Here is a 26,975-nt window from a genome sequence, read left to right as displayed (position 1 = left end):
CTAACTTCATTCTTTTTTTTTTTTCTTTTTTTTTTTTAATATGTATTCATTTTTTGAGAGAAAGAGAGAGCATGGGTGGGGGAGGGGTAAAGAGAAAGGGAGACACAGAATCCCAAGCAGGCTCCAGGTTCTGAGCTGTAAGCACAGAAGCACACAGGGCTTGAACTCACAGACTGCGAATTCATGACCTGAGCTGAAGTCGGATGCTTAACCAACTGAGCCACCCAGGCACCTCCCCTAACTTCATTCTTGAGTCCTAGATCCAAATTTTCAACTGCTGGCTGGAAAGCTACACCCAGTTGGCTCACAGGTGTTTTAAATTCCATCTGCTCAAAATTGAAAGATGATCCCTGCAAACCTATTCTTCTGCACTAACTCTTCTGTTCCTTCATGAGAAAAATATATTGGACATTATGATATCCACATAGAGCACTATCATAGTATTATCACTGAATATCACCACCCCCTAAATTCAGCTTAAAATCTCCATCCTCCTTCACTGTTCCCAGTGCCCATTTTACTGGTTCTGAACTCAGGAGACTATTTATAAACACAAGTCCCAGGGCCCCATCCACAGGTTGGGAAAGCACTGCTCTGGATATAATAGTTTCTCAATTAAATCAGACCAAGGGAGTGGGGAAGCACATGGGACAGTCTCTATAAAACTGCTTTTACAGGGCTGTGCTTGTGATGGTCTCAGTTTCTCAAAGGATGTTACAAGAGGCTGTATGTCCAGTATAGTTAAAATTACTCTTGTACTCATTACTGTGGTGTGGTAAAGATGCTCATATTACATCACAGAGGGGCCTTTTATGAGGCAGAGTCCCTGCCCAATGAGGAAACAACCCCAGGAGAGGCAGACTAGAGGCCCAGCAGAGGGAAACATATGTTGGCTTCAGTTACCCACTCGTTCCTTGAGGACAACACCTATTTCTACCTAAGAGCAACCCTGGAGGGCTATGGACTTTAAACAATGTTCTGATCAGACTCATCTCAGGGGACAAAGCAGGTAGGGAAGGAAAGGAAGCAATGGGAGGGGAGAGGAAGTCACTCCCCATTCCTGCTTCAACCAAAACTTCCACTCACCTGCTGTACAGATGGAGCTGCCATGTTTTCAAACATAAGATTCCATCTGAACAAAGGGTTCAGTAGCTTTAAAATAGTTTTAAAACTATTGTAGGGAAGTAGAGACTGGCAAAATCGATTGGGGACAGACGGCAGAAAACCTTGAATTTTAAACCAAAGTGCTCAGATTTTCACTTCAGGCCAAAGGTGAACTCCCTGCAAGGTTCTGTGGAAGGAACAGAATGGTTAGAGCAATGTTTAAGAGACCCAGTGTTCAGGATGGAGACCAGAATTGGGAGATAAAATGTAGGCACCAAGCACCAGGTATTTTATAAGGGACTGAATTGGAATTAAAAAAAAAAAAAAAAAAAAAGAGCGAGAGAAATGAAAGAGACATTTCAAAAGGAGAAAATTCTGGACTTTATAACAACTAGCCATAGATTTGAGGATAAAAGAAAGGGAGAAGTCCAAAATTATGTCCAGATTTTATATCAAATGACTAAAATGATTGTATCATTAACAGATACCAGCCATGCCTTAGACCATTTGGGCTACTATAACAGAATACCACAGACTGGGTAGGTTACACAGCAAACACATCTCACAGTTCTAAAGGCTGGGAAGTCTAAGATCAAGGCACCAACAGATTCAGTGTCTGGAGAGAGATCACTTCCTAGATCATAGACAGCTGTCTTCTCACTGTGTCCTCACATGGCAGAAGGGGTGAGGAAGCTCTCTGGCGTCTCCTTTAGAAGGGCGCCAATCCCAGGGCAACTCAGTCGGGTGGCTCAGTGGGTTAAGTGTCTGACTTCGGCTCAGGTCATGATCTCACGGTGCGTGGGTTTGAGGCCTGCGTCAGGCTCTGTGCTGACAGCTCAGAGCCTGGCACCTGTTTTGGATTCTATGTCTCCCTCTCTCTCTGCCCCTCCCCCACTCGCACTCTGTCTCCGTCTCAAAAATAAATAAACATTAAAAAAAAAAATTTAGAGGGGCGCCTGGGTGGCGCAGTCGGTTAAGCCTCCGACTTCAGCCAGGTCACGATCTCGCGGTCCGTGAGTTCGAGCCCCGCGTCGGGCTCTGGGCTGATGGCTCAGAGCCTGGAGCCTGCTTCCGATTCTGTGTCTCCCTCTCTCTCTGCCCCTCCCCTGTTCATGCTCTGTCTCTCTCTGTCCCAAAAATAAATAAACGTTGAAAAAAAAAATTTAGAAGGACACCAATCCCTTTCATGAGGGCTCCACCCTTATTACCTAATCACATCCCAAAGGCCTCCCCTCCTAATACCATTGGGGGTTAGATTTCAAAATATAAATTTGGGGGGAACAAACATTCCATCCACAGCAAGCCAGATAGAGATACATGGAGAAAAGATGAGGCATCTTCTTTTAGATCTATGGAGTTGAATTGACAACAGGACACCATGGTCACCCCCTTAGAGGCAGTCAATCTTAACTTCCATTGATTCACATCATCATTTCTATTTCATCACCAAGGACTATCTGCTGCTTAAGTCTTTGGTTTATTTCTGTTTCTAGTACATCGTGTAGCTCAAGCTACCATCACCTCTCACCTGAAATAGTCCCAAAAGTACTCTGGCCCTTACTAATCTTGTCTTTATACAGCAGTCATGTGATCTTTTCAAAATGGAAATCTGCCTCCCTGCTTTAAAAAATTTTCAATATCGTCCTAATGATCTTAGGGCCTCTGCCCTAAAAATTTATGCCAGCCAGATACCTTACCTATCTCTCCAGCCTCATCTTCTTAAGTGCTAGTTACATTTTAAGCAGTTCCATGCTCTGCCTTTTGTTCATAAGGATGAACTGTCTCCACCCACCCTGCAATCTCCAACTCCTAACCCTGCCAGGGTTAGCTTCCATTCTCCCTCACAATGTGCCATCAGTAATCTCTTCCTTGGGCCCTTCTCTGACCACCTTGCCTAGTTTAATTCTCCCAATCATGGGACCATGTACCTAAAGTCAAGACAAAACAGGGATATGCAGGCCTATTGAGAACAAAACAAGATATAAAGGATATTCTGATCCTTCTTTTAAGGTCTGGTGACAGTTAGGTGGCCAGCATAAGTCCTCTGTGGTGATGTGTATTTGCCCCATGAAGTTGACTGTCCAGGAAACATGAGCAAGAACACTGTGCAGCCCATTCTGCTGACCATTGTTACAGCGACCTAATCACACTAGAGGAATGATATCATGGTTTCCTGTTTATTCAACTCTGCCTGGCAGTTCCTAGTGTTACAAAAAAGAAGAAGAAGACAAAGACAAAGACGAAGAAGAAGAAGGAGAGGAAGGAGAGAAATAAGAGGAAGAAGAGGAAGAAGAAGAGGGAGAAGGAGGAAGCAGAGGAGAAGGAGGAGGAGGGGAGGAGGAAGAATCAGCACCTGAGTCTAGGGATTTATATTAATAATGACATCTAGACTAGGAAGTTGCTGTGGTAGAAGATCCTAAAAGAAAGATTAAAGCCATGAACTATCCTACCAGCCCCAATGGAATACCTGTGGTTGAGAGCTCTGTACTCCATAGTAAACTGAAAACTCCTAATCTTTCCTAAAATGCTGCTACCAGTATAACCACTGAGTCAGCTAGAAGACAAGGAAGAGAGAGGTCACAGAAAGCCTTCTAAGAATTGTTCCTTAAGAGATGAGTCAGGGAAGTGAGGATGCATTTATCTATGTATGAAATACAAGGGCTCACTCAAAGTAGGCCTGAATCAGTGTTTGCTTATTGATGAATAAACAAACATTAACTAAAACCAAGCTCATCACCATCTCCTCTGAATCAAATTTTGCACCTGCTCTCCACACTCTGCCTTTCCACATTTTCCCAGGCTTCTAGGCCCAGTGGGTGCCACTTGAGACTCACCCTCCCAATGTATAGCCTTAATCATGCCACTGCCCCAAGCAAAGCCTGCCATGGCCCCCACTGCCTACACCAATGATTTGAAACTTTAGCTGTACATCAGAACCACCTTGAAAAGGGTGCAGAGACTATGCACTTGAAGATTCTGATGAGTAAAACAGAAAATGAACTATTACCTCTTTCATCCTTATTATGTGCCAAGCATTATTTGTACGCTATACCCTTTTCATATTCTCCTGGAGATGTAGTCCTATCATGGTTGAAGATGAAAAAATAAGGTCCTGAGACAAAAGTAATTTGTCTAAGATCATATAGTTGGCAAATGGTGGAACTATAATTCTATGCCAACAAGTCTGTTGAATTTTTTATTGCACCATATGAGCTCTGGCCATCCAAATCCCTTATCTGGGCATTTGAGACCTTAAAAACTCTGACTTCTAAACTGGGTAAATTTCACTGCATAAAAATAATACCTTAATTTAAAAAGTTAATAATTAATAAAGTTAATAATTATCTTCACAACACTTCTAATTTCGCTTTTATGAGAGTAATCCTAATGGGTGTAAAGTGGTAACTCATTTGTTTTCAACTATTCTTGTTCATGAGCGTATTTATTTTTTCTTATCTTTTTTATTATTTATTTTTTTAACTTTTTTAACATTTATTCATTTTTGAGAGACAGAGAGAGACAGAGCGCGAGATGGGGAGGGGCAGAGAGAGAAGGAGACACAGAATCCAAAGCAGGCTCCCGGCTCTGAGCTGTCAGCACAGAACCCGATGTGGGGCTTGAACCCACAAACCACAAAATCATGACCTGAGCTGAAGTCAGGCACTTAACTGACTGAGCCACCCAGGCGTCCCTTTTATTTATTTTTTTAATCATCAGCATATTTATTTAAAGCTATAACTTTGCCTTTAAGAATTGCTTTAGCTGTGTTACACAAATCCTATCATATAGTGTTTCATTTAGTTCTAACTATTTATTTTTTAAAACCAAGTGTCATTTAATCATATGTCACCTAGTTTCTGGACATGTGGGATTTTATTTTAGCTATCTCTTAAAAAATATTGATTCCACAATTGCATTGTAGTTAGAGGACATTGTCTGAATGGGATTGATTCTTCAGAATTTATGGAATTCTGTTATAAATGTGCTACATATATTTAAAAAGAATATGTTTTCTGTTTATTTTGGGTATATGTATGTTATTTAAATTGTATTTTCTGCTCATGAATATCATGCTCTTTTTATGTCTCTTTGACCTACAGTTCTTAGAGATGCCCGTTAAAACATTTCCAACTATGGTTGTTAATTTACATATATGTTTCTGTTTATTTTATCCAGTTCATGAGATTGTACTATTAGGTGCATGTAGACTTATAATAATTATATCACATTGATTATATCCATTGTTATTTAATTAAACATTTAAAACTATGAAATAATATACAAGCAAAAAGCTGATAAACTTTTATGCACCTTTGAAGAAATACTTCTACAATATTCCTATAACTGTGACTAAGGCCGAAAATAAAACATTGCCAACATTCAAAATCAAAAGGTAACACAGAAAAAATCTAACCTTCCCCATCACAAAGCTACCTTTCTCACAAAGACTTCCATACACCACATGCTTCTTAGGGATCAGGCTGTTCGTGGCCATGCATTCATTCCGCCCTTCATTACACCTTTCCCTGCACTGTGACTCCCACTGGGCAACGCCTCCCTCCAGCCCCACCTTCTGATACTTCAAGCTGTCACTCAGTGGTGCCTCTGTGGAGAACTTTCTTCATTGTGTCTGCTAGAGGGACTCTAGCCCTCTCTTCTCCGTATATCTTCACACCATAAGAAAAAAAAAAACAACCTTCATCCAGTTTCTGTATTCTCCTTGTAGTATAGTTATTTTCTTTGTCATCTACTAGACGTAAGCTCCTTGAAGGCAGGACCAGGGTCTTGCCAACTGAATTTCCCATAGCTTCTGATTCAGTATAAGGCATATACTAAGTGCTCAATAAATATTTTGAAGAAATGAATGGAATCTGTCTTTAATTCCCTGTGGTTCATTAGCAAGTTACCTGGCAGTTTACCCTTTAAAATGTCTCTTTACCTTAATTTCTTCTCCATTTCAATTGCTACTATTTTATTTCAGGCCCTTATCACCTCATACCCAAATAACTGCAGAAAGAGAAGGAGAGAAGGAGAGAGAGAAAGGAGGGAGAAAAAGAAGAAGAGAGGGAGACACAAGAAGGAACTATCCTTTGACTTTCTCCCCAGACCAAATAAATCAGAATTTCTAGAGAAGGAGCTGAGGTATTCATATTTCAATGTGCCACTAGGATTGAGAACCACTTCCTGTTTCGTCCCTCTTTATTTAATCAAATTTACCTCTAACCCTTTGATACCAGAAACAATTCTTTTAAAAACAGAAGTCTTGGGGCACCTTTCAGTTCAGGTCACAATCTCATGGTTCATGGGATGGAGCCCTAGATCAGGCTCTGTGCTTACAGTGCAAAACCTGCTTGGGATTCTCTCTCCCTTTCTCTTTGCCCCTCCCCCCCACACGCGCTTGTACTCTCTCTCAAAAAAAAATTCTTAAAAAAGAAAAAAAGGAAGAAATCTAATGGCTTTCAAGGCTTACATAACGCGCTCTGTCTGCATACTATATTCAGCTCCTTCTTCCTACAGGCACCTCAGCTCCACTCCGCAGGTTCCCCTGCCTTTCTCCCCTCCTGTCCCTACATTCTAGTCACCCTTCAAGGCCCTTCTCATGTCTTGCCTCCTTCAAGAAGCATCCCAGCCTCAGTTCCTGTCCCTTTTCTAAATCCCTGTGGTTGACTTAAGCCTTGCAATTCCACACATAATCCCACACAGTGAATTTATCACCCCCGTGAGTCCATGTACTGGTCTTCCCAACAAGATCACAAACTTCACAGGGGCAAGAACCATAGCTAAAGATCCTCTACCTTCCTCCCTCCACCCAAGCCCCTAGTGTAAAGAAGAGATGGTGTGCTAATTGAATGCTTTCTCCAGAAGGGGGCCTTTAACCCAACCCTCTCCTGTTGCAGACAAGGAAATGACGAAGCAGGAAGGTAAAGTGATTTACTGGAGGTCCCACACCTAGTGAATGTCAGAGCTCAAATAAAAGTTACTCAAGTCTACTGAGCCCCATAGCTGTTATTGTTGCTTAATCACGACTGTCTGTTTCCTTTTTCTCTCCTCCTGCATTCCCTCCTGCCCTGTGTCCTATCACACTGTAATCTCCTCAGTTTCTCCTCATGGAGAGCAAAAAACCTTCTTACTTCTCTGACTTTGCCTTACAAGCTACATCTTTCTCAGGGGTAGGTCATTTACCTGCTGTATTTGGTGGCAAGCCCAGAGAACAGCCCAGTACCACAGCACTCTGGGTAATTCAGACCCTAGGGTTATTTTCTGAAAATCTTCCTTGATGATCATTTGTTGTGTGTATGTGACTTTGTCTTCTGGGTGGGTGGAGGAGGTATATATCTGTGCTGTCTGGTGAGGGGCTTCAACATAGGCTACAGGAGGACAGGCTATTACTGGCAGAGAAAATTAAAAAACAACAGTTAAGGGGCTCCTGGGTGGCTCAGTTGGCTGAATGTCCAACTTCTGCTTAGGTCATGATCTCATGGTTTGTGAGTTCAAGCCCCATGTTGGGCTCTCTGCTGTCAGCACAGAGCCTGGAGCCTGCTTTGGATCCTCTGTCCCCCTCTCTCTCTCTGCCCCTCCCGCACTCATTCTCTCTCTCTCTCTCTTTCTCTCTCTCTCAAAAAAAAAAGGAAAGGGAAGGGAAAGGAAATGAAAGGAAAGGAAAAAGAAAAGAAAAGAAAAGAAAAAAGACAACAGTTAACTAGAAGTAGACCCTGCTGCCATCAAACTGAAGGATTTCAGGCTAGGAACATGTGGCAGCGAGAGAACCAGAATTCTGCACTCGAGCAATAATAACTGTGTTATCCCAAGTCATTGGCAGACTTTGAAGTAATTTACATTCCTGGGGAGGGGAAGGAGGGTGGCAGAGATGCCAGAAATTCCTCTGAATTTCTTCCTGGGCAAGGCTGTTGGCAGGGTCTCAAGTGAAGGTAGAAATAGAGTAAGAAAGGAAATGAAGAAGACAGAGGGGGTTGGGTCCCCACAGGTGGCTGCCATCCCCATTCTCAGAAGTTGATGGCTTTGATTAGAGACCCAGGATGGTCGTGGGTGAGTAGCGCCGCCCTCCTGGTTGCAGCTGAAGGGCATTCATGACCAGGACAGCTGCTGAAGGTGCACTATGTCCTATCACAGTGGGATCCCCCAATCCAGGGAAAAAAGAGGCTTTACCTCCTTTATATACTCATTCATGCCTGGGACAACTCTGCTAGTCTCAGAGAGAGAGAGAGAGAGAGAGAGAGAGAGAGAGAGAGAGAGAGAGAGAGATTGGTAGAGCCAGAGGACTGTAGAGCTCAAAATGGTTCCTGTTGATGAGAAACTGGATGAGGGAAGAAAGAAAAGCATTCACCACTCATTCACTACAGATATCCTGGACCTGAGAACTAGGGGTGAGAGGTTCTTTCTAGTCTTAGTTTTGTCTCTTACTAGGTATATGACCCTGGGCAACTCTGTTAGTGTGGAGGTGGTTCATCATTTCTGTATTTATCACATGAAGACATCTAGTGAAATGGCCCCTGGAGATGGGGCTGACGATTCTCTAACTTTAAGCCCCCATTTTATAGTCAGGAGGCGAGGGCAAGGATCACACAGCAAGTTAGGGACAGAGCAGGGCTGGAACTGCCTCCCCAAATCTGGTGCTTCTCTGCCTATCAGACACTTCCATTCCTTACATACATGATCCCCAGCTGCTTTGATAGGAGTAGCAAGAGAAGGTTCCTTGATCAGTAAAGCTGGGGGAAATCTACCCCCAAGAAGGTGGCCTGCATGGCATCACTTCCAGATGCTCACGAAGAACCCCTCTGTCCCTTTCATGGGGGGCCCCCAACAGAATTAAGGAAGAGTCAGATTTACTGTGTGAGTGATTAAAGGCCACTTGGTCATCTGTATTATTTGAGCTTTTCATAATTGAGTAGATATTTGCCTATTACTTAATAATTACTTAACGGTTGAGTACAGATTACTTAATAATTGAGTACAGATTCTTAGAAAGTTCTACCACTAAATTCATTTATTTTGGGTTAAGTAGTATTTGATTGGTAAAACATCCAAGTGGTGGACAATGTATGCATGACTTCTCGTGGATAAAAACAGCAGCTCACATTTGTTGAGAGCACAACACGTGCCAGGAGAGTTGTATACATCATTTCACTTCACAGTTAGGATAATCTATGAGGTATGTGCAGCTGTTAGCAGCATCTTACAGATGTGAACCCTGAAGGCTGGAGGGCTAGGTCATCTGTCTGTTCACACAGGGAAGGTATGGAGCCAGTATACAAACTCATGTCAGATTGACTGCATGGTCCATATCCCTAAACCCTACACCATATTGCCTCTCCATACATACTTTACCTAGCAGCAGAATGTCTTTAACCCCTTTTCTGAAATCAGGTTTTGACAGAGGAAGAGAGATAAGAGTAAGGGCCTCAGAGTGCCTGAGTTCAAGTCCCAGCTTCACCACTAACAGCATTACTTCAAGGAAGTTAACTTGTATAGATTGTAATTCCTCATCCACCAAGCAAGAATTATAGAATCTTGCTCACAGAGCTGTTGTGAAGATTAGAGAATACATCTGCAATGCACAATGCAAAGCCTGCTATATAATAAGCTCTCAATAAATATATTATCATTACGGTTCAAGAGGCCAAAGACCAACCTGGACCCCTTCATTGCTGCCGGTCAGCCCAGAGGGAGGGGTCACACTCCCCAGCTATCAGCTTCTTCTGCTGAAAGCTGAGCATTCCCTGACTTAATGCAGAAAGGCAGCTTCCAAGAAAAGCACATTTGATCTCAAATTAAACTATGACATAAAAGATCAGCTGCCATTCATACGGAGCGCAGTAAGGACAGTTGGACTAGTTGGGGGATGATATCAGCCCAATTAGAGTCAAGTCAGACATTCCCCACCAAACCTCAGTACCCATCAGAAGTGTTGGCCAGTGCTGACTACCACCAAATTCCTTAAGCGTTCTTACTGGTTTAGCAAAACCTCATTTTTCCCAGTTCCCTGTGTTGGCAACAGTGATCTTGATGTACTACCTGAGTTAGGGCTTTGCTCAGCTGTATATGACATGAGTTAAAATCATTTTCAAGATGAGTGTCTTAAAAGTCACAGGGAATGACCTCAGCTTTTTTTATTTATCCAAAACCAGGATACAGGAGTGCTGACGCATAGGGGCACTTGTACCCCAATGTTTATAGCAGCACTCTCAACAATAGCCAAATTATGGAAGGAGCCTAAATATCCATCAATTGATGAATGGATAAAGAAATTGTGGTTTATATATACAATGGAATACTACTTGGCAATGAGAAAGAATGAAATATGGCCTCTTACAGCAACGTGGATGGAACTGGAGAGTGTTATGCCAAGTGAAATAAGTCATACAGAGAAAGACAGATACCATATGTTTTCACTCCTATGTGGATCCTGAGAAACTTAACAGAAGACCATGGGGGAAGGGAAAGGGAAGGGGGAAAAAAAGTTAGAGAGGGAGGGAGGCAAACCATAAGAGACTCTTAAAGACTGAGAATAAACTGAGGGTTGATGGGGTGTGGGAGGGAGGGGAAAGTGGGTGATGGACATTGAGGAGGGCATCTGTTGGGATGAGCACTGGGTGTTGTATGGAAACCAATTTGACAATGAGTTTCATTAAAAAAAAATTTTTTTAAACCAATTCCTAAAAGTATAGACTTTCTAGAACTATCTCTGACTATGTGTTTCCATAAACCTTCTGCCACAAGTGGATGCCAATCCACTCCCTGCTCTGAAAACACAACATGCTTTTCCATGACTCTGACTTTGCTCTTGCTCTCTCTACGTCACAACGAATCATTTCCAACTCTCCATCAAACACACTTTACTTCCTCGTTTTCAGACCTTTTGTATAAGACGTCTTTTGTATAAGACCTATGTCTTTGTCTCCCTACTACGCTGAAGGTCACTTGAGGACAAGGACCATCTCACTGTCATTGTTATGTCCACTAGCCTATTACAAAAGGGAAAGAGAGACACTGAATTGATCCTTAAGGTGTATGCCCACAAATGTTCATGATCACAAATGGCAGTCTTCCCACCCTCATGATGAACATGAGGCCATTTGGCTTACTAACTCTTTAATATATTGTAATACTTCATGATACATTGCAAGTAAGCAAGATATTGACATCTACTGAGGTGGAGAAGAGCAAGTTTGACAATTTTGAAAATTGTTTTTTATCCTTTATCGTTTTAAATGCATTGCTACTTTGATGCAGTGCTTAATGATATTTCTTGCTTCCACCACACAAGCACAAAACGCTGGCTCACTCTCAAATTCAATATGGACCTTGTGGAAAGTAGTTAAATGCTGTGAGACTTCATTTTCCAATTACTTTAGTAAATTCCTCTTGTGGGGATTGTAATTGCAGGTAGTAATCAGAGAACGCAGAGACCTCAGAAGAATTTTATGGCATTCCAGGCAGGACACGGACCAGCCTGGGGAAAAGAAGAAATAAGAGCTGGAGATACAGGGAATACTACTAGGAAGTTATTTCTGAAGAGAAACAATGGTAAGACCTTCCAGCACCTGAATTTGTTCTGATCCAGTAGGGCAGAATTCTTAGAGGGACCCCTTTTTATTTAAAACTAGTAATCGTACTGGTACCTGTTCAGAAATTGTTCAACAGAAGCATTCTGGTTAGTCTACAGTTATCATTCCATAGCTGTTCTGACAACTCCTTCTCTCTTGCATTCTCCTTTCCTCCTCTCTTGAATTCTCCTTCCATTCTCTGAATCTTCTTCTATCTGGCCTTTCTAAATTAATTTTTTTGTAGCTAGAGCTTCCCCTTTACTGCAATGGTTACTTTCATGTCTCTTATTGCTTTCTTTAATAACTTTTAATGACCTAAGAAATAGTTGGCTGGGTTCCATTTTCTACTTCCTCCAAGTCAAATGATAGCACATCCTATACCCTGTGTTTATAAATATCAGAGAAGGCAGCATTAATTTGTTCTGCCTTATCTTCACTAAGGCATGCCTGGAGTTTTGACAGGATGAAATTGAACGAGAAAGTGGTTTTCTACATGGCTAAGAAATAATAAGCAAGCCCAGATGTCATGAGAGCTAGCAACCTGCAGAAGTCATCTGTCCGTCCTGTCATTGATTTACTGTACATGGTTTTGGGTGCCTCCCATCAGAAAAGCATGGAACTAGGGGCCTCAGGGTAGACAGCCAGGAGTAGGACAAAAACACTGCCTCAAGGAGCTTTTGTTCTGCAAGGGGAATAAGACAAGTGCTCAAATCAATACGATACAGGTTGCAGGAGATAGGTGCCCCAACAGAGGCTACAAAGAACTATGGAAGGTCAAATGAGGGAGAGATTACATCCCATAAGAAAAGACCTGGTGGAGATCTAAGTCAGTTTGGGGAATGTTGAGTTTGAAATCAGTGGGGCATTCAGATGTAAGCATTAGCAGGCAGTGAGGACACGGGACAGAAACCAGGAAGAGAGAGGTGGGTGAGAAGTAGGGTCCAAAGTCATGTTTGAAAGAGTGTGTTCTCAGCTGTTTGACTCCTGTTTTGACTACTAGGATACTTTTACTGCCACAGCTCCCAGAGCCCACGTGCAGCTGGGGGTTTTAATTTCCTAGCAAAGAGACTTCCTGCCACAGCTGAGGCACCCAGGACCTACAGTTAGGGACTTCTGCTTAGGCAAAGTTGTATTTCAGTTCTTAAAATGAAAAGTTTTTTGTTTGTTTTTGTTGTTTTTCTGATTTTTAAGGTAATACGTGTACAATTTTTTTATTTTAAAAGTATAAAACAAATTTTAAAAAATCATTCATATTTCATATTCATATAACCTACTATTCAGAAAAAATATTTTATAGTACTAAGCTTTTCTATGTAATTAATGCAATTAATGCAAATTTATATCTATATATTGATTCTTTTTTTAACTCAAGTATTTTTTTAAAAACAATTGGATGATGTTAGACATATTTTTTGGTATTTTTTCTCTTTAAATAATACACCATGGCCTTACATGAAATATACATCTACATCAACAGTTTGGATTCCTGCAGAGAATCCCAACTCCTTACTGATAAGCACTCAAATTATTTTCACTTTGAAACTGCTTTTAGGGGCACCTGGGTGGCTCTGTCAGTTGGGCATCCGAATTCTGCTCAGGTCATGATCTCACAGCTCCTGAGTTCCAAGCCCGTCGTTGGGCTCTGTGCTGACAGCTCAGAGCCTGGAGCCTGCTTCAGATTCTGTGTCTCCCGCTCTCCACTCCTCCCCTATTCATACTTTGTCTCTCTCTGTCTCAAAAATAAATAAACATTTTAAAAAAATTTTAACTGCTTTTAAATGATACTGTGATAAACACCTTTGTGCATGTATTTTGTTGGGTTTTCCTTAATATAAAAATTTTTTAAGTTTATTTATTTTGAGAGAGAGAGAGTGCGAGCAGGGAAGGGAGAGAGAGAGAATCCTAAGCAGGCTCCACACCAACAGCACAGAGCCCAATGGGGGAGCTCAAACTCATGAACCATGAGATCATGACTCAAGCCAAAACCAAGGGCCAGACACTTAACAGACAGAGCCACCCAGGCACCCCTCTTAATATAAACGTTTTTAAAGTGGAATTCAGGGTCAAAAGATATGTGTTATGCTAAGCGAAATAAGTCAGTCAGAGAAAGACAAATATATGATTTCACTCATAGGTGGAATTTAAGAAACAAAACAGATGAACATAGGGAAAGGGAAGCAAAAATAAGATAAAAAACAGACAGAGAGGCAAATCATAAGAGGCTCTTAAATACAGATAACAAACTGAGGGCTGCTGGAGGGGTGTTGGCTGGGGGATGGGCTAAATTGGTAATGGGCATTAAGCAGGGCACTTGTTGGGATGGGCACTGGGAATTATATATAGGTGATGAATCACTAAGTTCTACTCCTGAAACCAATACTACACTATATGTTAACTAACCTGAATTTAAATTTTTTAAAAAAGGAGAAAAAAAAGATATGTTTAACTGTATTAATACATATTGTCCTTGGACAAAATGTAACATCAAACAGTTTGAACTTTGAATCTTGCCCCCCCTTTAAGTACTCCTCCCACGTCAGGTGGCCTCCCTCCCCATCCATACACCTATCTTGACCCCATTCTTACAAGACCTGAGCAGACTGTTACTTAATTGCTTTAAACAATAAGATATTCACTTTTTACGGCTTTTAATGACTCATTTTCATGAACACGAAAATAACGTCTGGAGCCAAAGAAATGAAGCTATAATGAAGACAACAAAGGCAGAAGAAATATTATGGGCTGACCCTTGACTGATAAACCTCAAAACACACCATTATTAGCCAGGATGAGGCATTTTAAGTTATGATCAGATAATCTGCCCACTTGCAATGTGAGATTTTCTTGATCTGTTTTTGTCAGCACAATTTCTTCACTGGAATGGTCACCCAAACTTCCATTCTGACAATCTTTTGTCATTTCCCCCAGCACATTTCCTATTGCCATTACGGAGAAAGAAAGTGGTCTCTGCCACCAAAGAAATTCACATTTGGACCAGATGCTCCTGTCTGTGTTGAACAGGGGCACAGGTTCTTTGACCTCTGTGTTCATTTCTGCAGTCCATTTGGATGGCAACAGCAACCCAGGAGTGTGACCCAATAATTATTACTAAGTCCATTAAACTGAAATTCTACTACATTCTCAGCCACGAGCAACACATAATAATCCTGCAAGGCACATCTGTGGACAAGCCACGGAGGCCATGGAAAATTTACTGTGGGACTCTAGGATCTTATTTCATGTTCTCACATTTCTCTGAAGAAAAAAAATGTTACTTATGAACATGGAGTTAAACTCTTATAAATTGCACAAGGTTACAAAAGAAAAGAGGAATCCAATCTTGAAAACTCGTTCTAAAAATAGCTATGAATATACAGAATGTAATTTTTTATAATTTTTTTTCAACGTTTATTTATTTTTGGGATAGAGAGAGACAGAGCATGAACGGGGGAGGGGCAGAGAGAGAGGGAGACACAGAATCGGAAACAGGCTCCAGGCTCTGAGCCATCAGCCCAGAGCCTGAAGCGGGGCTCGAACTCACGGACCGCGAGATCATGACCTGGCTGAAGTCAGATGCTTAACCGACTGCGCCACCCAGGCGCCCCCAGAATGTAATTTTTTAAAACTTAACCCAAATGAGTGACTACTGTTTTTTTTTTCTTTCCATCTGTGTGATGTTTCAAGTGATACCCTCCTTTTATGAAGTCTGATTTTCTATTATCCTCTTACACATAGTAGGCACTCAATAAATGTTTATTGCAATGAGGTAAATTTAATACACTTAGATCAATATCTTTCACACATTCCTTATAGTAAGTTTATAGTCAGAAAACAATGTTGACAACAGCCATTTCAGAGACAATACCAAAGGGAGCTCTCCAAACACACCTGAGGTAAATTACTAAATTCTAATTTAAACCACAGCCAATATTACCAATTTGTTTTAAATGACTTGTCCAGCTCTTAGAAGAGAACAGTGATTTGGGGAACAGAAGTAGATCAAGAAGATTGAGAGTGAGTGGCAGGAGTAAAGGGATACATATTTGCAATTCTGGCTTCCTACAGTGAATAGTCAAAAGCTCTCCTACCAGAAAATAATATCTTGAATTGAAAAGCATTCAGATTATGGTGGATTTCTAACTCTATTGAATTTCCTCCTCCCAGGCAGCCTATTTACAAAAGCAGTATGATCACTGTTAATATTGTCATTTAATAAACACATTTCTGATGGGAAAAAAATATATAACCCAACTATATCCCGACATGTAAATAAAGATTTCTTCTTAAAATATTAGCTTTGTTTGAGGTTGTTGCTTTTCTTTTCAAACTGATCTCTTAGGAATTAAAATATACCAACAAATGGAATTAGTTACACAAAGCAATAAAATACGTTCTTCCTAATATGCAAATATCTTCCTACGTTGTCAGGATAACAGCACACTGGAAGGACAGGGATACTGAGAACTGTCATTTAAAATGCCCGAAAGTGTTTTTTAAATCAGAAACCATATTCAAGCAGCTCTTTTTCACTGTGATGTACTTTGCCCCTCTATTCATTCAAAACTTCTTAGTAAGCACTTATACATCATCACCCTGATGTCTCACTAGTTCCTTGGGTGACTTCCTCTGAAGAGTAAACAGATTTGAACAAGCAAAAAAAATAACACATCCTCTGCTCACATTACACTGATGTGCCTTACAAGAATCATTTCAGACACAAATTTTCTCATTAGTGGGGAATACTCTATTTAGTAAAACAACTTTAACTTAAATATGATCATAGAAATCTTTTCAAAGATAAGATAATGCTTTTCTAAACCAATTACAAATTTTAAAAACGTATTGCTACAGTGACCAATTCATCTGGTTTGCCCAGAACTGTCCCAATTTCAAAACTAAAATTCCTGCATCCTGGGAGCTCCCTTCAGACCCAAACAAACAGGGACAACTGGTCACCCTACAATAAGCAATATTTGAATGCAAATATCAGAAGGGTCAAGCCATTCTTTTTCATTGAATTTAAAAGCCTCTGTATGTATGTATAAAGCACTGTGCTGAAAAGCAGTCGGTCAGGGTTCAGGCAAGAGTTGGGTGGCATGGCCAAACTAATTTAAGGAGACTTTCATAAAGAGGTTATTGACGGAGGTACGGGAAGAGTTAGGGAATCCAACAAGATGTTGGGCAGGATCCTGGGCTAGCAACAGTGGGGAGACACTAGCACCTGAAGAGGTAGATTATCAGAACCTGAAGAAGGCAACTGTTCAGTGAGAGATGTCCTCCTGAATTCACCACAACCCAGGGGGGAGGGAGCCTAGACCTCTGTGTCCTTCCACTCTCCAGATTTGCAAAGATGCCTCCCCTTGGTTGTATCCAACTAGAAGGCAGAGGAAGGAAGCCTGTTGATAAAGTTCTCATCTGTCAGCATCCCAAGCCATGGAGCAGAGCAAAGACTGGGTCTGCAGGGGCCCAAACAGAGTTAAGCCTGGCTTCTGCTTTTAGCAATTTAAAATATAGGAGAAATCTTAAAGCATTATTTCAGATACACACCTATCATCTCCCTGTACCATTTGCTAGCACCAAAAAACTGAGTGTTGAGATATAACTAGCCCTTGGGGAAGTAAATAGAAATTAAGTTTAGCGGTGCCTGGGTGCTCAGTTGGTTAAGTGTCCAACTTCAGCTCAGGTCATGATCTCATGGTCCATGAGTTCGAGCCCCACGTCAGGCTCTATGCTGACAGCTCAGAGCATGGAGCCTGCTTCAGATTCTGTGTTTCCCTCTCTCTCTGACCCTCCCCTGCACATGCTCTCTCTCTCTCAAAAATTAATAAATGTTTACAAAATTAAAAAAAAAAAAAGAAAGAAATCAAGTTTAGTTCTTTATGCCTTTTGGCATGGTCTATCTTTAGTTAACTTAAAATGAATGAACCCTGAGAGTTCAAGAGATATTTGTAGAAATATTAAAGTATCTACCTCTGCTACTTTCATGATTGAGTCAGAGTTTGAATTGTACATCTATTCCTTCGCTTAATAACTCTAACAAAATAATTTGAGGATATCTGCAAGGTGGCACTAAGTTACCTTGTTGGATTTACTCTGTGGTATTCTGCCAATATTTTTACTCTGAAGCAACCTTCTCTTATCAAAAGCAAGAGTCTCCATGCTTTTCCAAAGTTTGTCCATTCTCATCAAAGCTGGAAACAAATGGGCAGATTACCCAGTAATGCAAGTAACTGTATTATACACTGTTGGCTGCATCAGATTTTCTAAGTGACAACTAAGATTTACAGAAGAAACATTACAGGAAATCACTACCAATGTGATCCCCAAAATGCTTCCCTTCGTATTATCCCCTCCACCACCATTCATTCACTGTTTAGAGGTGAAAACACCAATAAATGTATCATAAAGTTAGCTTTCATTCTGATAGCATTCAAACTGCTGAAATTCCCCCACACAATTACAGCATCATGGCAGCTAATGTCTCACAAAAAGACCACAGGTTGTCATGCAAAAAGTGCCTGTTATCTTTAAAGTGATTGTGAATAGGTTACTGAGTCTCCATTCCTTCCTTTGTAAAATGAGGGAAATAATGGATAACTTATTGATTGTTATAAGGATTAAGTAGTAATATAATTTCAAAAAAATACCTGACAGAAAGTAGGCCCAAAATGAATGTCCACACTCATACTCTCTGCCTTACCCTAGTATATATTATATATACATTTAGATACATAGTTTTGGTAACTTTATATTTTAGTAACTAAAGAACGTATGCCATAGAATCTGCAAACATATCTGCTCATCTCTGCTCCTTGACATTGAGTAGCCATCGGCAAATACCGCGGATAAGTTCAGACAAGTATGGCATTCCATTGAACAAAGGGTTTTCAGAGAAGTATGAGTTTTCTTTGTTTTAACCCACTTGAGGTAATCCAAATCGGTAAGTAATGAAGTGTAGCCAAGCAACATGCATTCAGGAGAGGCAGAAGGGTAGAAATCTTACCTATTTATTGAGAAGAAAATTTAAGGGGTCTTCTCAGACACAAAAAGAACTTCATGTCCATATGTGAGGTAGATGGGCAATATACATCCCTTCAGACACTCCGGGCTCATCTGCTGTGGGGGGCAGGAACCAACACCAAACAGTGGGGAAAATGATCAAGTCATCCCTCTGACCAAATATCTTCTTTTTTTTTCCCCCATAGCGTGGTGTTTTCTTTTCTCCTTGTCTCTCTCCATTCCATCCAACCCCCCACCCCCACCAAAAGAAATTAAAATTTTGAAGTACCTCCATTTGATATTTAACATAAGCCCTGAGTGGTCACGGATTCTCTTTCTTACATTTTCACTGACAAACTGCTTCCAGCTGCCCTTTCGGGTGGGAAGCCACCACAATAAAATGCACTGTTTGCTGAGGATTTCAGCTGCCACCTGGGGGCTCAGCGTCCTCAATGAAGGCTATTTAAGCAATGCTGGTGGTGAAATGGTGACAAATGGTATGTTGACTTTTTTTCTGGTGTTTGTGGTTTAGGACTAGTTGGTTTCAGTCTTGCTGGCTCTTGCTTCCGTGTTACCAATCTTTTCCACATTTAAAGTCTGTTACTGCCTCTCCTTCAGGGTTATGGCAGCAGGCTTTGTGCTGTTGACAGAAGCCATTTGTTGAGTGGAAGGTTCATATTTTAGAATACTGGCAAGGACTGATTTTACAGCTAGTCCATGGTTCTGAATTTACGTTTACTTTTTTAAGGGTTTTCTTTTTCACCTAGCTGAAAAGTGTTTCTTCATTAGGTTGTTATCACTCCATTCACATGAAATGGCCTTGACTGCTACTTCTTTTATCTCTAGTCACACACGGTAAAATTAGGCTTGAGCCCACATGATTAGCCAGAGACTGGTCCACATGTGAGTCACATTTGCTCTCTAAACATCTCGGTGGCTTCACTGGTAAGATGGACTTTGTCTCAAGCTCAACCCCTTATATGTCACCTTTCTTATCTCTGGAGTCCCTTCCTTAGCCTTGGTGGCAGTTCTCAAAGATGATCATCTTTGTATCTTTGCCTCGGCTTCCTCCTGTTCAGTTCCTTCTCCTTACACCGCCTTCCTCCTTCATCCCTCGCAGTTCTAGAACACATGCAGTTATTTCTGCTTCAAGGTCCTGAGCTGACTGTTGGCTAAACTAAAACACGGCTGAACCCAAAGTCCTGAGAAAGGACAGTTTCCACTCTACTCCTGAAGAGGAGTCTTGGACTCTTGCTTCTAAAGGGAAAGAAAGTACATTTCATTGAGGGATCATCAGGAATCCCAGCCTGCCCTTGGGCAGAAGGCATTGGCTGCTGTAATAGCTTTCTGCTTCCAACTGTAAAGAGATCCAAGAGCAATTTACCTTCAAAGAGATGCCATGGGTTCAAGACCCTTTCCGTGAACTTCCTACTTTGTGCACTCCAATACAACAAGGTCAGGTGGCCATTTGAAGTGGAAAAAATGATTTTTCTCCAATCCAAAGCATGCTTGGAGTACAATCTAGAGGCAACCTAAACTACTTGCATAGTTCTACATTATTCCACTAATTTAGTACAAACCCATATGTACACAGACTTGGACCTGGTCTCACTTCTATTTCTCAAGCCCAGTCCCTACCTTCCCAGAGCTCTTCCTTCCTCCTAGGTCCCAATCTCCCTCTAAGTATCACCTTCCCAGAGATCTTGCTTCCTCCTAGGTCCCAATCTCTCTGTAAGTATCAAGCCAATTGAAAATCAACTTTATTTAAAATCTATTGCATACCTCCTCAGTCTAGTAGGGTAGTCATCCATGCAGAGTCATAAATTACAACACAGAGTGATCAGAACAATCGAAGTGGGACAAAATCCCTCTTCTCCAAACACATGAACCCCACCTCTATAGCATCCTTGTTTCTGCCCCTGGAATCTCTCCAAACCAGACTCTCCCTCCTGCTGGCACACAGCCTAGATCAAACATCCAAAGAGGCCCTGCTACCTTTTCCTGCTCAGTCCTCCTTCAAGCCTGTGTGAATCTACTTTCTCTGAAACTTCATTTTGCATGGGTGCACTCATGCATGCTCACACTCATACTCTTACACACTCACACCACACACACACACACACACACACACACCCTGCAGAATCAACAAGTCATGCTGAGAATACAGAACTCATATCCATATTTCCAGATTATTCTCAGACCTTTTGTATATCCATAGCCCAGACAGACGAAGTTACTCAGTCTGTTCACCGTTTTGATGGAGGGAATATCTGTCAAACCAAGACATAGACCTAATGAGTCCTGTTACATCAACATGCAGAAGACTTGGTACTTCAGGAATTATGAATCCATCATTGAAAAAGGTGAATGACCCCATCATCTTTTGACTATTAGGATCAAAAGGTAAAGATTCTAATATAGGTAACCTGAAACATCCAAAAATCCAAAAGCTTTTCTGGTCTGAAAGCATCAGCCAATATTCTTCCAGAAAATATATTTTCCTGGTGATGTTTGGATTGAGATGTTATTAGAATGAGTGTCTACACCACGGGTAGTCTGCAAACTATTCAAGGTAAGGTCTGGGTGGCACAATGAAACTAGTGTGAGAGTAAAAGCATCTGCTGAAGGTAAACTATAGAATTGATAATGGAGACTTAATTCTGTGTTTTTCCAAACACAAATAATATAACTTACATGTTCCCAAGTGGGGGAAAGAAATTCTTTGGGAGACAAAGTTGAATGGCTTCGGTACTTGGCTCAGCAAGTCAGTTTTAAAGTTGTATTCACGAGCTACACTGGATTGGACTCCAGGGGCCAGGAGTAAAGTCAGTGAAACATCGATTGTATTCCCTATAAGTATTCTCCTCCAATAGGCAGTTGAAGAAACCAATGCACATCCACAGTGTGTCTGTCCTCAGAGGAGAAGAGCTACAAAAAAAATTATAAAATATAATATATACAGTGTATGAAATATATAAAAACATGTAATATACAATATATAAATATAAAATATAGAGTATAGATAGCACAGTGTGTTGTAAATATATGTATACACAGACTGTACTACATTAATCACAGACTCCCTAACCTTAAGGAGCTTACCATCTAGGCAGATGGGCAAATCCAACCCCTTGTCAACAACAAATTGCCCAGAGAGAGAGGAAAGGATATCACCTGAGCCAGAGGACTCTGGGAAGGAAGGCTCCACAGAGGCATTTGGATCTGATGTGGAAGAATGAAGAAAAAAAAAAATCAATGAAGACAGAACGCAAGGAGAGTTAGTCTAGTCACAGGGCACGGTAAGAGCAAAGGACTGCGAAATGCACTCTCTACAAGATACAAGAAAACTGTGCCCTGTGATCGGGCTCCGTGTGCATGAGATGTCATTGGAGAGGTCACTGGAGTTGAGCCCAGAAAGAAATCCGACGCCAGGCCACGCAGGACGTTTAACGCCGCGCTAAGAAGTTTCGTTGTTATCCCGAAGACGGTGAAGCCACCACCTGTTTTTCTGGAGGAGCCTGATATGATTCAATCTGTGCTCTAGGAAGACACGTGGTGGCCATGCTGTGGAAGGGTGGGAATGGAGAGGAGCTAAAAACGGGGAGGCCCCTTAAGGAAACGGGCGTCCGGTAAAATCCGGGGAATTTAAGTACACACACAGGTCCTTCTAGCACCCTCTGTGCAGGCCTGCCCCTCCTCCACAGAAGCCTCCCCTGGAACATTCTCAAGCGCCCACCCAGCCTGTGTTCCTCCGGGGGTGCTTTTTTGAGAGAGAGACACTGAGACAGAGAGACAGAGACAGAACACGAGTGGGGGAGGGGCAGAGACAGGGAGATACAGAATCCCAGGGAGGCTCCAGGCTCCGAGCTGTCCGCACAGAGCCCGAAGTGGGGCTCGAACTCATGAACGGTGAAATCCTGACCTGAGCTGAAGTCGGACACTTCCCCGACTGAGCCACCCAGGCGCCCCTGATACTTACTTAGCATTGCACATGCTAGGCCAGCTGTCACATGACTCCAGCGTTTGCTCCTATGTTTGGAACATCGCACTTCTGGTAGCACAATCTGCGCATCTCGTTCAAAGCCACTAACACTTTTGGCTGATAGAAGTCTTACAGTTAACAAAGCCCCTTGGTTTTTACACGAAATGCTGCTAAATCATGAATCTCCCACCCTCTCTTCATTTTTATGAGTAGTTAAGATAGAAGCCCTACCTATAGTAGTAAAGGCTGCTAATGTAGATTACTTAAATAACCAGCATGCCTTTTAGAGGGGGCTGTTATGATCTAATTCAAGTGATAACAATCCAGGGTCTGTGCCTGGACTCAGTCTAATGCATATCCTTTGTGAGCAGAAAGTGGTTTTTAAAAAAAATTTTTTTTAACGTTTATTCATTTTTGAGGGACACAGAGAGAGCATAAGTGAGGGAGGGGCAGAGAGAGAGGGAGACACAGAATCAGAAGCAGACTCCAGGCTCCGAGCTGTCCGCACAGAGCCTAACATGGGGCTGGAATTCACTAACCATGAGATCATGACCTGAGCCAAAGTCGGACACTTAACCCATTGAGCCAGCCAGGCGCCCCAGAAGGGGGCTTTTTGACCCTGTCCCCCCTACCTCCCATCCACCTCCCATCCTTGCATTCTTAATCCACAAACTATTCTTTGGAGTATTACCCCCTACAAAAATCAATATACGTAAAAAAATTCAAGGTATTGGTAATGTGTGGAGGGGAAGGAGAGAGGTGGTAATATTTATTTTGGGTGTCAAATACAAGGGGATTGTTTTATTTTATACCCTTTTGTATGTATGGAGTACTACACGATAAAAAATTTTAGTATATAATAACTTTAAAGGTATACGTGGGGTTGGTTTAAAGTGGGAAGAAAATTCTCTGTGATCCTTCTGTTTTGCATTTTTTTAAGAAAAAGAGGTAACTGAGAAAAATGAGGAGAGAAGGCATTAAATAAGCACAATGAAAGGAAGAGAAAAAGATTTAAGATGGAGAAGTAAGTGAAAGTAAGGAAAAAGATTCAAGCTGGGAAGACAGACAGCAATGGTGGGTTTGGAAGGAAGACTTATTTGCCTGGTGGGCACAGAATGAGGCAGGAGACCAGACAGATGAATATGGAGACTACCCACAACACTGAGAAGAGATGGGGTTGGAAGAGATGGGAAGGTGCCTCAGATCCTTCAAAAGCTCTCAGCAGATCCACCCCACCTTCTGGCCATCAGCCTCAGCCATTTGAGGTAGTCAAACCACTCCACTCCCAACCCCCCGCCTTATTGTCCAGACCACGGCCCGTAGGCAGGAAGCACTGACACCAAGGTCCTGCCAGTGTGTCCACCAGACGCTCCCTCACAGCTCTGGCTCAGATTCTCCTTACACATTAGGTATCTGCCCCGTGACTCAGCCTGCTGTCCTTCCTTCCCTCCCCCAGGGCCTGAGCAGCAGCCTGCCAAACCATAATCAACAGGAGCCCTGCAAGCCTCAGGAGCAATGGCGACATCTTTCCAGTGAAACCTGCCGGGTAGGTGTGCGGACTATCAAGGACTTGGTTGGTCACAATGGGACTCCAAACTTCAGGGTAAAAGTCACACTGCCCTCTCCCCCCATCCCCACCCCCCGCGTGGCAAAATTCCACTTGAGTTAAAGAGTTACATGTTTTTAAAAAGTGAAACCATAAAAATATATGTAACTCAGATAAGTAAAGTAAAAAAAAAAAAAAGTGAGTTGTGTAAAAAAAAAGGAATAAGTGGATATACAAGCACATGAGACCAGTACAATGGACAGTCTGAACTGTGTGGGGTATGCCATGAAATAGCTTTTTTTTTTTTTCTTCAACCTCTGCCTTCAAATCTTCCTTTCTCGACTCCTTGGGCTGAACACACAGCTCTTTAGTCATTCAGCTTCAAAAGCAGTCTCATTCTGGTCACTAAGATTCTATTGCATATATTAAAGTCCAGGCTAAGTCAAAGATTAATTTCATATCCATTCACATCCAAAGGCTTTTCCCCTCCATCCATCCCAGGCTGGACTTGTGGCCCAAGGGTCCATCTGGGAAGGAGGAATAAGGTTCTCCTTTTGCACGGTTCTTCCTTTCTCTCCCTCTCCCTGCTGCTTCTAACCCCTCTGAGGGTGAGTGGGGGTGAGGGGATGGAGGACAAGAAGAATAGGGCAAAAGCACTTTCACTGGACTCTTGCAGCCTCATCTGTCTTGGTGGTTGTGCTCTTGTGCCTGGAGGGGACCACCCATGGGTGGTACTATTGTCTGACCCAGAAGATGTTCTCCAGGTAATCTCCACTCACAGCCTCACCCCCAGGCAACCATCCCAGCAATGCCCATCACAGCCTGAGGGTTGGGGAGAGGAGCCACCTTGAATGGGGTACCAGCAAGATAGCACAACTCAATTTCTACTAGTGACAACTTGGAAGCTTCTCATTTGGCTGTGAGGGACCAATGAGAGAAGCACCCCAAACCACAAACCCTGTATCCAGATTTTTCTCGTGAATAGATTCTCTTGGTAGTCTTATGTCGAAAGACTTATGGACCTCTTCTTAGAATGTTTATAAAATAAAATATGCAATATTACAAAGGAAACTAATATTACAAAGGAAAAAAACATTTTTTTTAAATTTGTACTCTAATATGTATGCTGCTTCATGTAACAATCCTCGCAGTGATTTCTAAGTGGTGCTGAGTGTAAATGATATTTTGAGGTATCTGCAACAACTGTGTGTAACATGAAAACACCTGTGGCTTCTACTGGTGACAAAGTTACATGTGTTGCTGATACTACTATGGTTTGTTGTCTACATTCGTAATGGAAGGAAATGCTAAATTTCAGCCAGAAGATAGTAAAAATAAGGACGGACTTATTCTTCCCACTCATGATCATGAACCCCCTGAATTCCATCCACAAATCCCTGAGGACTCCAGATCAAGAAATGCTACTCCAGCGAATGCTCCTCCCACAACCTTCCTGCCTCTGCATATATAGGTCAGAAAAGGTTAGGGAGGTGGCTGCAGGGCCGGTTTGGTGGCCTCTTGGTGAGATTTGTAGCTCCCTTAAGATTAGAGAAAATTAAGTCCAATAGTCATCAGCTTGGGGACACACAACTCTGAATTGGTGTGAAAAAGTCCACTAAATGACTTGTTGCTGCAAATGTAGTTTCTGCTCTACATTTATGAAAATACTCTGGAATTGGTGTCCAAGAAGCTGTTAAGAGTAAATACCTTGGGGGAATGGAGGTGGAGGTTGGGGTAAACGGAAGGGAATTACTTTTCATATTAAACCATATAATGAAAAGCGACTTTAAAGAAAACTTTAAAATTTTTCTGAAGGAAACTGTATGTTATTTTAAACTGATCTAAGGCTCATAAGGAGTTTCTAAGCATAAAAGCAATAGAAAAATGATGGGGATGATTGACAGATTTGATTACACCAAAGATAAGTCAAAACATACTGATATCACAAACTAAAAGAATAATAACAAACTTGACAAAATATTTGCAATAAAAATTACAGAAAAGGAGCTAATAGTCTTATATTATGAAACAATCTTATAAATCAAAGGGGGAAAACAGTAACATGCTACAAACGGCTGTTCTAGACTTTTCTTTCTGCCCTGATTCTATCATATCTACCTACAGAGAACAACTGACCAGAAAAGAAAGAGAATCCTAAACATACAGATGAATTTCCAAGATTCAGTGGTGGCTGAGGCCACTCCCACTTTTCTTTTAATTCCCAGTTCAGTCCAATCCACTGGTGTTTCAAACTGGTTAAGGCTTGGAGGACCCAGGGCCAAAGTGGACCTGAGCCTCTACACTGGAAGGAAAATAAGTGAATTTAATCATCTCCCATCTAGGGTATATTTAGAGTTAAGTGGTACCCTTACAATAAGGATGCAAGAAAATGTCTTGAAAGATAAAATGTCATGTTTATTTGTACCTGGCCTTCTGGTAGAGCATCATGCCATGTGTACAACAGAATGGCCTTTGGAGACCAAATAAACTTGGATTCAAGTCCTGGTTCTGCTGCCTTTTACTGTCTATAAAACTTGAACAAGTCACTTATCTAGATCTTTGTTTTCTCATCTGGGAATGATGCCTCCTCATAGGGTTGTTGTAAGGTTAAGAGATGGTATATGAGATCTACCTCATACCATACACACAAAAAGACTTCAAAGAAATAAATGCTTAACTAAAACATGAAAACGTTATGAAATACAGGATAACTTCTTTATGACCTTGGAATAGGAAATTATTTCTTAAGCAAGGTCCAAAAAAAGGCAAATGATAAAAA

The 26,975-nt window shown here is 41.6% G+C and overlaps 1 protein-coding gene and 1 long non-coding RNA gene across 6 annotated transcripts in view; one reads left to right on the top strand and one right to left on the bottom strand.

Annotated features, from left to right (window-relative positions):
• Positions 1 to 852: 852 nt before the first annotated feature.
• The window catches only part of CDYL (chromodomain Y like), a 239,741-nt gene continuing 213,618 nt past the window's right edge, over positions 853 to 26,975 (top strand). For 4 of the 5 annotated variants that reach the window (XM_045057171.1, XM_019830306.3, XM_023253713.2 and 1 more), the window contains exons 1-3: positions 853 to 1,009; positions 11,509 to 11,649; positions 24,107 to 24,196. In XM_045057171.1, coding sequence (XP_044913106.1) covers positions 11,647 to 11,649; positions 24,107 to 24,196 — 93 coding nt within the window. In that variant the 5' untranslated portion in view covers positions 853 to 1,009; positions 11,509 to 11,646. Of the gene's footprint in view, positions 1,010 to 6,085; positions 6,247 to 11,508; positions 11,650 to 24,106; positions 24,197 to 26,975 lie in introns of all 5 variants that reach the window. The other variant, XM_045057170.1, reaches the window with a different exon arrangement.
• On the bottom strand, positions 17,923 to 22,144 carry LOC111560429. The gene is made up of 3 exons (XR_002742203.2): positions 21,771 to 22,144; positions 21,363 to 21,596; positions 17,923 to 18,785 (listed from the first exon to the last, which is right to left on the bottom strand). It is a non-coding gene; the product is annotated as an uncharacterized LOC111560429 (long non-coding RNA).

The sequence above is a fragment of the Felis catus genome, chromosome B2 (assembly GCF_018350175.1).
Source record: "Felis catus isolate Fca126 chromosome B2, F.catus_Fca126_mat1.0, whole genome shotgun sequence".
Taxonomy (NCBI): domain Eukaryota; kingdom Metazoa; phylum Chordata; class Mammalia; order Carnivora; family Felidae; genus Felis; species Felis catus.
This window is presented reverse-complemented; position numbering and strand designations above follow the sequence as displayed.